General features: G+C 49.8%; 2 protein-coding genes across 3 annotated transcripts in view; one reads left to right on the top strand and one right to left on the bottom strand.

Moving 5' to 3' along the window:
* POLL (DNA polymerase lambda) overlaps positions 1-5,522 on the bottom strand; it is a 6,826-nt gene extending 1,304 nt beyond the window's left edge. Inside the window, exons 1-6 of one of the 2 annotated variants that reach the window (XM_007470363.1) lie at positions 5,408-5,522; positions 4,378-4,672; positions 4,054-4,216; positions 3,654-3,695; positions 2,453-2,626; positions 1,754-1,882 (exon numbers count right to left, since the gene is read on the bottom strand). In XM_007470363.1, coding sequence (XP_007470425.1) covers positions 1,754-1,882; positions 2,453-2,626; positions 3,654-3,695; positions 4,054-4,216; positions 4,378-4,672; positions 5,408-5,522 — 918 coding nt within the window. Of the gene's footprint in view, positions 1-1,753; positions 1,883-2,452; positions 2,627-3,377; positions 3,696-4,053; positions 4,217-4,377; positions 4,673-5,407 lie in introns of both variants that reach the window. The other variant, XM_007470362.1, reaches the window with a different exon arrangement.
* A 1,000-nt stretch (positions 5,523-6,522) lies between these two features.
* DPCD (deleted in primary ciliary dyskinesia homolog (mouse)) overlaps positions 6,523-9,375 on the top strand; it is a 24,451-nt gene continuing 21,598 nt past the window's right edge. Inside the window, exon 1 of the mRNA XM_007470361.1 lies at positions 6,523-6,618. Coding sequence (XP_007470423.1) covers positions 6,555-6,618 — 64 coding nt within the window. The 5' untranslated portion in view covers positions 6,523-6,554. The remainder of the gene's footprint in view (positions 6,619-9,375) is intronic.

Below are 9,375 nucleotides of genomic sequence, written 5' to 3' on the forward strand. Positions count from 1 at the left end.
TTCAAGAGCAGAGAGACATATCTTCTCTGGGCTTCTGTCCCAACCCATGCACCCAGGTCTGTGAAACTCCACTGAGGACAAAGGGCCAGGTGCCGAGAAGCCCTCAGCCAGGTCTCCACAGCCCCAGGTGTCTTTGGATTTGGAGCTAAAGGCAGAGTGTGTGAGTTGGGGCTTGAGGCCTGACAGGTGGCTGGCAGGGTGCCCCAGGCCCAGGCCTCGGGGGAGATGGAGCCTAGAAATACAGCTGCACGTGTAACAAAGGAAAGGAGGGAAAGCAAAAGGGAAGCACTTCTGAGCCAATGCCCACATCCTTACTTGGATGAATGGGGCTTGGTGGGGAGGGAGCTGAGACAGAGGGAACTGTCAGCTGAAGGATCATCCCTCACTGAGGGGGGATAAGGCCATTAGCCTCCACCCCAGAAACACTGAGGTCTTTCATATGCGGATCTCTCTCTCACACACACACACACACACACACACACACACACACACACACACACACACACACACACACACACACACACACACTTCCTCCCCGGGACACTGAGATTTCTTGGGCCCTGGATACCTCAATTCTCCTGACAGGCAGGCTCTGCTAATCCCCTCATTCCCTTCTTGAGCTTCCCAAGAGGATGGAGGAGGCCTAGGATGAGTAATCCCATCAAAACCTCCTAAGGCTGGAGACCTTAAATGGGGAGAGTGGGCCAGGTGGGGAGCCACTTCTGTTCCAGTGGGTCAGGGCTGGAGGCTCGCTGGGGCATTCTCTATGCCCAGATACCGTAGCTGAGTGACAGGTCATCACTAGCACCAAGGCCTGGTGATGGGTGGACAAAGGGGCTGGCCTGTCCCTCCCACACTAGCCTCAGAGTCCTGTGGCTGGGAGTAGAGCTGGAGGCTGATTTCAACTAAGCTGGGCCAGAGTCTCCAGGGAGTCCTAACCCTATCAGAATCATAGACCAAAGTAGGAGCAAATCAGCCCCTACCCCTAATGCCAACTGAACAAATGTACCCTAGTCTCCCTCTAATCTAGGTTTTATATGAACTGAATCCCTAACCCAACTCTACACCAAGCACTAATCTTGGCTGAACCTTATTTCCAGGACAATCACAAATTTTAACTAAAAGCATCCAACACTAAGAAAACCCTACTCCTAATTCAGGCCTAACCTTAACTCAGCTCTTGATCTAGCTTTCCTCTAACCCCAAACCTAGTCCTACTGGCACGGTGCTTCTACACCAACCCTAACCCAAACCCTGAACCAGCCTTGGGTGACCTGCAGAAGGTGTGTACTTCTGGAGATATAAAACTTTGTACATTTAAAAAAATTGTGGAGAGAAAGAGTCCATGGTTTTCATTAGGTTCTCAAAGAAGTTTGTGAATCAAAAAATGTTAAGAACCTCTGCCCTGATCACCCTAACATAGCCCAGTTCAAATCCCAATATCCTCGAGTAGTTCTGACCATAATCCATCTCTAATCTAGCCCTAACATTAACCCAGTCCTAACACCATTCTAGCACCTAAAACCAGTGCTAACTCTGCCCGGTACTGAGAACCCTACCGCAGAGAGCTAATGTTGCAGCCCTTTCCTACCTAAGCCAATTGCTCTTTCCCCACTAGTCCCAACCTCTGGCCCCCCATAGCTTCCTCTGCCTGCTGGGCTCCCCTGCTGAGGGATCCGGAGTTCTTGGCTTTGAGCCAGGCCCTGACGTAGTAGGACCTGGCTCTCCTTACTGGTCTGGGACACCTGCTTACTGTCTGCTCAATCTCTGCAGCCTCCTCCCTGGGCATGCGATCCAGGAAGTCATCGTAATGCTTCAGGCCAATGGCCTGCTGGGTAGTCAGAGAGGCCTGGTTTCGGATGTCTTCTAGGCTCCGGAAACCCTGAAAAAATAGCCAGGTGGGATGGCTATGAGGATCCAGGACCAATGAAGAGGCAGTGAATAAGCACACACACAAGGCTTCCATCACCCCCAGACTCCAAGGAAAGCCTGAGGCAGGACCAACCCCAGGAGCGGTTGGGTCTGTAATCAGTGGGACTTGGGAAAGGCAGGGGGCATGGAAGACACACCTCAGTCCAGCCCTGCCACAATCCTAAAACACTGGTTCATGACTCCATCAATCTGGGGGTGATTCTGGGCATGGCTGGGTTTGGGAACCACTGTTCTGGATACTCAGCCCAGAGGCCTGGTCTCCTCAGGAAGGCCCTTGCTGGTCTGGGGGACAGAGAAATACTTCTTGTCTCTGCCTACACCACAGATTAAGCCTCAACGATACCAAGCAACAGGGCAGTTCTGAGAGCCAAGAGAGGGATCTGCATGGGCCCTGGTCCCTTTGAGAAGTGGTCTCTCTATAGTCTGGGTTCATTCTCATCAAAGCACAGCGTAACAGGACTGTAGGACAGGAGCTCTAAGATACAGTAAAACTGAAGTGGGGGCTGGGACAGGGTGTGACCTGATGGTACCACATCTGGGCAGTCTTGGTTCCAGCTCCCCAGATGTTGGAGAAGAGCTCTAAGACAGGCACGCTTTCACTGATGTGGTCCAGCTTCCGCAGATGCCCGCTCTCCAGGATCTCTACGATCTTTTCAGCCATCCGCTTTCCAATTCCAGAGATACTGAAGGCCTCCTAGAGGAAGGGGAGACAGAGACAGGAAGGGAACTGACTCCTTTAGCAGATGTCTGAGTAAAAGCCAGTATGGCCGGTGGGCAACTGATAGCTGTATAAAGCTTGGGCAGAGTTGAAGATGAGAAGTTTGGATGGAATGGGCTGGGAAACTTATCTGCTGGTTCCCAGAGGAATGGAGATCAGCACAGGAAGCAGAGGAAAGGCAATAATGACGATACTAGTCACCACTGCCATCATAACAGTGGAGCTAATATTTATGAGGCTTTACCCTGTATCAGGTCCTGCATTACAGCGGTCATCTCATTAAGTCCTCATGGGAATACTGTGTCTGTTACTATTCTTAGTCCCTTTTTACTTTTGAGGAAACTGATGCTCAGAGGGTTTAAGTAACTTACTTTAGGCAAGTTACAGTTAGTGAATGATGGGAACCAGAATTCAAACTCTGGTCTGTTGCCCTTCAGAGGCTGAACTTTTAAAAAACTTTTTATTATGGAAAAAATTCCAAAGGAGAGAGAACAGTATACTGGACCCCAAGTACCCATCACCCAGCTTTTACAATTATCAAGATTTTGACAAGCCGCTTTCATTAATCTCCCCATTTTTTTTTTCTGTTGTGCAAGTCCCACAACATCAGAAAATCTTAATCACTCCACCTGATCCCCACTAGTGACTGGTGCTCCCACTGACCTCTGGCCAGTAAAGAGAAGACCCCCCCCAGCCCCCCACATACCCTCCCATGACCCCCAGGTACCTGGTAGGAGGTGACAGGCTTGTGGAAGCTCTTGAGGGCATTAATTGCCTTGGCATAGCCCAGGGCTCTCCACTTGTCCCCCTGAACACTGTAGGCTTTGGCCAGCACTTCCAGCTTCTCTGTGATGTGGCGGTTGTAGTTGGTCGCCTTCTGGCTCGAAGGCTGTGCACAGACCCACTTATCCAGGCCCTCAGGGGCTGGGCTAGGCTCACCATCTCCCTCAAGGGGGGTTGGGTAGCGGCCGCTGATCAAGGCTTCCAGATCAGCTGCGCCAACCTGGGTCTCTTCCCCATCACTGGTTTCACCACCAGAGCTGGGCTTGACATAGGGAAGGAGAAGAGACAATAAGTTCATGCCCCCCATGAGGAGGGCTCCTCAGAGGTGGGGGCTGAGTTTCCTAGTCAGACCCAAGAAGGACGCTAGGTCTTCTGCTGAAGATTTGGGTTCCATGTGGCTTCCCCTAGGGCCCAGCCCTAGGATCCCCAGTGATATGTGGTGGATATGGCCTGGGCAAATGCAGGAGTGATGAGTGTTGAGAAGAGTTAAATGGCTTCACAGTAAAGAGAGCCCTCCTCTCTCAGGGGCCTGGGACATTCTGAACAACCACTAGGCTCTCCCTGTTTCTGTGATCTAGTTCCCAGGAGAAGAGAGCTGTGGGGCCTGGGAGGCTCCTCACCTGTGCTTGGAGGCTTGCGACTTCCTCTGCCCTCCAGGAAGGAGATACAGGTCTGGTGCTTGGAGGGGAAGGAGAGAGGGCTGTCCTGAGCTGAGCCTCACTAGCTCCAGGAGGAGTAGAAGAGTCTTGGTCTGCTTTGCTGAGCTGTGCTTGATCCAGGTACCTGCAGGATGGTGATGGGAGGTTAAGACACCAAAGTCTCACGCTATCTCTGTTCCCAATCCTTCTCTACTCTGAAATCAAGGTTTTTTAATGTGTCCAATTAAGACGATGAGAGTTTAATAGCTCAAGAAAACATCTGAGGAAAGACTAGGACCAGCCTACCTCTTGGGGATGAAGATGCTGAATCCTGCTGTGTCCACGAGCCTTCTCTCTTGTAGGCACGAGCTCAGCCAGGCTGACTTCACCAGCTGAGTACCTGGGGGCAGCCAGGGCAGTCTAAGGAGGCGGAGGGCTCGCTCACAGTCCATGCCTTCATCCACCACAATGTGAGTGACCCCTGGGGCCTGGGCAGGGCATATCTGGCCACCATGCTGGACAATCTGCTTCTCAAAGAGTTCTGCCCGGGCTCGCCCAATGCCAGTGGGTACAACATGCGCCCGCACGGAGCTCAGCCACTCTGTGGAGGGGACATCCAGATACCTACTGTCATACTTTCAGATATGATCCCAATGAACCCTTCACAGTCCCCTCACCCCAATCGTTTTCCTCCACCCAGACAGCCTGCCTTCTGGAGATTCCACCACAGGCATACAGTTAATTTCCTATGGGCCATCACTTGATGTAAGGGGCAAGGATTCTGTTACGTCCTGTTCCCTGATATAACCTAGAACAGTGTCTGGCACCTTGTAGTTACCCTGTAAATCACTTCATTTGATCATTTATTCTTTCAACACATATTAGTAGACACTTATTACGTATCAGGCACAAAGCACATGTTTTGCCATTATAAGCCTCACAGTCTAATAGATTCCCCTCCCCCAACCCAGCCCACCATGTAAGCTTTTGCCATCTATTTGTCAATTTGGCTGCAAAATAACTTGTAAGTCTGGGGACCTAAGAAGGATCCCCTCCCCGCAGCAGCAGGCAACCTCCTAGAGTAAATGATTCTGCCGGTCATTTCCTTAGGGACCAGGGAGTATTTTCTGATTTATGGAGGTCTCAGGGTGGGGTAGAAGATAAAACAGCAAGTCGCCTGTCAAAGACTGGGGACCAAGCCTAGGACAAGGCAGGTAAAAACAAACCTGCAGGCTCTGGGCGGACAGAGTCAACTGCAATATCTGATTCTGGGCATGAACGAAGTAAGAAGCCTCAGGCTCAAACATATGAGGGTTCTGAGGCTGGGGCCACTCACCTCCTGCTGCTTCTCCGTCTTCCCTCTTGGGAATCTTTGCAAGTGCTTTTGATGATGGATTGGTATGAATTTTCTTCCGCTTGGGAAATGCCTTCAAGATGCCCCTGGGGTCCATTGAGGTATGGCTGGAGCCTGGCCTTTCTGTTGGAGGGTTGATCAGGGCAGCTGTCATGTGGAAACCCAGAACTGAGGCCCCCCAACCCCTTTGACTATGAAGGTGGGGTCTCTACTGACCAGGCCTTGGGGACAGTAGCCAAGTTCCCAGGAGTCTCCCAAAACCCAACTGAACTTGGGTGGTTTAGCCTAGCTCTGTACTCACCACTTTCTAAGTCAGAGTACTGGGGAAAATAAGGGGAAGAGTGGAACTATTGGGGGGAACTTTTGATGGGTACCAAACGATAACATTCCTCAGGGAGTTGCTCTGAAGATTAAGTGTGCAGTGTCTGCTCCTGCTGCATCCCACTTCCAAAAGGCTTTACCAAAACGAGATGCCAGGCTAGGAATGGAACTCCATCTTTAGGAAGGACTTGGGCTCCCAAAATGAGTGGGGACTCAGGGGGACCTGTATGTAATCTTTCTCTACCCCCATCACACACCCGCAGAGGAAAACCGGGGTGGGGGATGGCAGGTGGAGATTAGGAGGCGGGATGGGGGAACGCCCTGCACCTGCCCTGGTCTCGGACCTCTCAGCACGGGGGGAGCGCAGGCCCGCAGCTGCAGGGAGATGCACGACTGCAGCAGGTGTGGGGCGCCTTCCCGGACTGGGGGAGTCTCGGCCTCACAGCTGGGGGTGAAAAAGACGCTGGCAGGTGTGAGGCACCCGCCGCGAACGCAGCTGGCGCGCGCCCGGGACTCCCCCAGCTGGGGGCCAGGCGAGGGATGGACTGTCTGGATCCTGCCCTGAAGGCTCTTCCCCACTCCCCAGGTTCGGTGCCGGATGGGGTCAACTTCAGGCCGGACGGGTCACCGGGGGTGGGCAGGAGTAAATTACTTACCAGAGCAGCCAATGAGAGCAGACGAAGGGCGTGAGGGATTGCGGGGTGGGAACACGCAAATGTCCAGAATTTCTTCCGGGTCATCCGGAAGTGACCCTAGGCGGAAACGGTTGCCATGGCAGCGGCCGGGCACGCGGCTGGGCTGAGGGAAGATGGCGGTGACGGGTTGGCTGGAGAGTCTGCGGGCGGCAGAGAAGACGGCGCTGCTGCAGGACGGTAACTCGAGGCACCCCGCGAGCACCCTCGTCCTTTCCCCCAGCGTCCGGCCCTCCGCTCTGGCGCCTCAGCCCAGGACGGCAGGGCTGGAAGGTCGCGGCCTCCCCCTAGGGCAGTTACTGCATTTGCAGATGAGGAAACTGAGGCCCAGAGAGATGAGGTGACTGGAACACACGTCTCTGGACACCCTAGTTACCTGGACACCACCTCACTCCGCTCTGAGTTTTGTTACTAATAAATAATAATTCTTTTCACGTTCACGGTCATTTGCTCCTCACCGCTGTCCCGAGAGGTGGTTTTGACCCCATTTTACAGAAGAGGAAACTGAAATCCAGGATTTTAGGTCGGCCCCAGCTCCCCCAGTCAGTCAGTGGTACAACTGAATCTTGACCTGGGATCCCATGAACCTCAGTCTGGAGGTTCTGTTGCTGAAAGCAGCCTGGTATCATAGAGAGGCAGGACACCTGGGCTCTAGTTAACGACTCTGCCTTTAATTTACCGTGGGCTTCCCAGTCGGCCTCTTTACTTGTTTGAACCTCATTTTCCTCATCTGTAAAATGAGGTGGATGGATTACCTGTGTTGTCTCTGAGGTCCTTTCCAGCTGTAATGTTATGTTTGTAAGTGAACCTCTAAATGTTCCCTGGGTCTTTAGAGGAGACAAAGCAACCCCCTACCCCCACCTCGTGCTGGTCCTGGAAGAGGTGGGCACAGAGATATGGATGGAGTTCTGACTTTCTTCCACCCTAGGACTGGCCAGTGCTTCAGGGTCCCTCCCTGGACTCATTTGGCAGCCAGAATGAATTCGGTCTGAATTCCTGTAGCTTTCAGGAAACCAGCAGGGACTGACATCCACAGGCAGAGGCCAGTCAAGAAAGCGTGGAAATTGAAGTCAGCTGGTCATTTGCTCATTTATTCATGCAGTATTTAGGGATGCTTTTTACTGTGTGTCAGGTTCTGTGCTAGAGCAGATAGAAAGAAAAAGACATGTCCTAGGAGTTCACATAGTGGTCAGGAAAAAAATGTAAATAAACAAAAGCGTGTGTGTTAAATAGAGGTTGGACTCTTCTATAAAATGCTATGAGAGCACAGAGGTGAAAATGATTATCTCTTGAAGGAGGACCTGACAGAAGAGGTGATGTTTATGGGTCCTAAAGGATGAATAAGTGTTTGCTAAGTGGAGAAGAGGGGATAGTTATTCCAGGAAGAATGACTCAAGTGTAAAGGCACAGAGGTGTGAAAGTGTATGGCTGATTACTAGGGGCATAACAAAACATTTAGTGAGGCCAAAGCATTCACCCAGTCATAATATCTCCCTACACTGTGTAAGGTACTAGGTGCTAGGATGCAAGAGTGAATAAAAGGACACTTTTCTCAAGCGATGAGGGGAAATGGTGGAAAATGAAGAGAGATTGCAGATAAATTGAGGTATGTTGTGATACATCTCCTATGCCAAACCAAAGATTCTGAACATTATCTCATAGGACAGTGGGGTTTGTTTTTATTGTAAGAAGTACTTAACATAAATTTACCATTTTAGCCTTTTTTAAGTGTACAGTTTTGTGGCATTAAGTACATTCACATTGTTATGCCACCATCACCACCATCCATCTCCAAAACGTTTTCATCTTCAGCTGAAACTCTATACTCATTAAACACTAACTCCCCAGTCTCCTTATCCTCAGCCCCTGGTAATCACCATTCTACTTTCTGTCTTTATGAATTTGATTACAGCAGGAACCTCATATAAGTGGAGTATACAATATTTGTTCTTCTGTGACTGGCTTATTTCACTTAGCATAATGTCTTCAAAGTTCATCCATGTTGTCGCATGTGGAAATGAGGAAATGTCGCATGTTGCTTGAGGAAATTTTGATTTCCTCCCTTTTTAAGGTCTGAATAACATTCTTCCATTGTATGTGTATACTGTATTTTGTTTATGCACCGGTGTGTCGATGGACACTTGGGTTGCTTCCACCTTTTTTATTGTGAATAATTACTGCTGTGAACACGGGTGTACAAAATATCTATTCTAGTCTCTGCTTTCACTTCCTTTGGTCAAAGGATAGTGTTTAAACAAATAGTTCATCAGTCAGGACTTCCTTAAGTTTTTTTGTGAGTAACATCACAAAACAACATTGTTAGTCCCCCCACCAAACCAAAATCAAAAGAAAGAAAACAAACAAAAAAAGCCAAAGGTGTGTATATGCCTTGTCAAACCTCTCCTGTTGATTTATCCTCCTAATGTGTATGTGAGTGGGCGTAGGATGCTACTAACTTCCCGCCAAGAATCACTTCTGTTGCTAATGAGAACCCAACACATTTCTTCATAAATAATTTATGTTCGTTGTGGAAATAAGAAAAATAAATAAACAAGTCACTGGTAATCCTACCATGCAGAGATAATCACAGTTGACATTTCCATACAGAAACTTCCATATTTTTCCATGCATACAAACTCATACATATATATATATTTTTTAAATCTTTATTGGAGTATAATTGCTTTACAATGATGTGTTAGTTTCTGCTTTACAACAAAATGAATCAGTTATATATATACATATGTTCCCATATCTCTTCCCTCTTGTGTCTCCCTCCCTCCCACCCTCCCTATCCCACCCCTCCAGGTGATCACAAAGCACCGAGCTGATCTCCCTGTGCTATGCGGCTGCTTCTCACTAGCTATCTACCTTACGTTTGGTAGTGTATATATGTCCATGCCTCTCTCTCGCTTTGTCACAGCTCACCCTTCCCCC

This window comes from Lipotes vexillifer, unplaced genomic scaffold, assembly GCF_000442215.2.
Source record: "Lipotes vexillifer unplaced genomic scaffold, Lipotes_vexillifer_v1.1 scaffold916, whole genome shotgun sequence".
Lineage (NCBI taxonomy): Eukaryota > Metazoa > Chordata > Mammalia > Artiodactyla > Lipotidae > Lipotes > Lipotes vexillifer.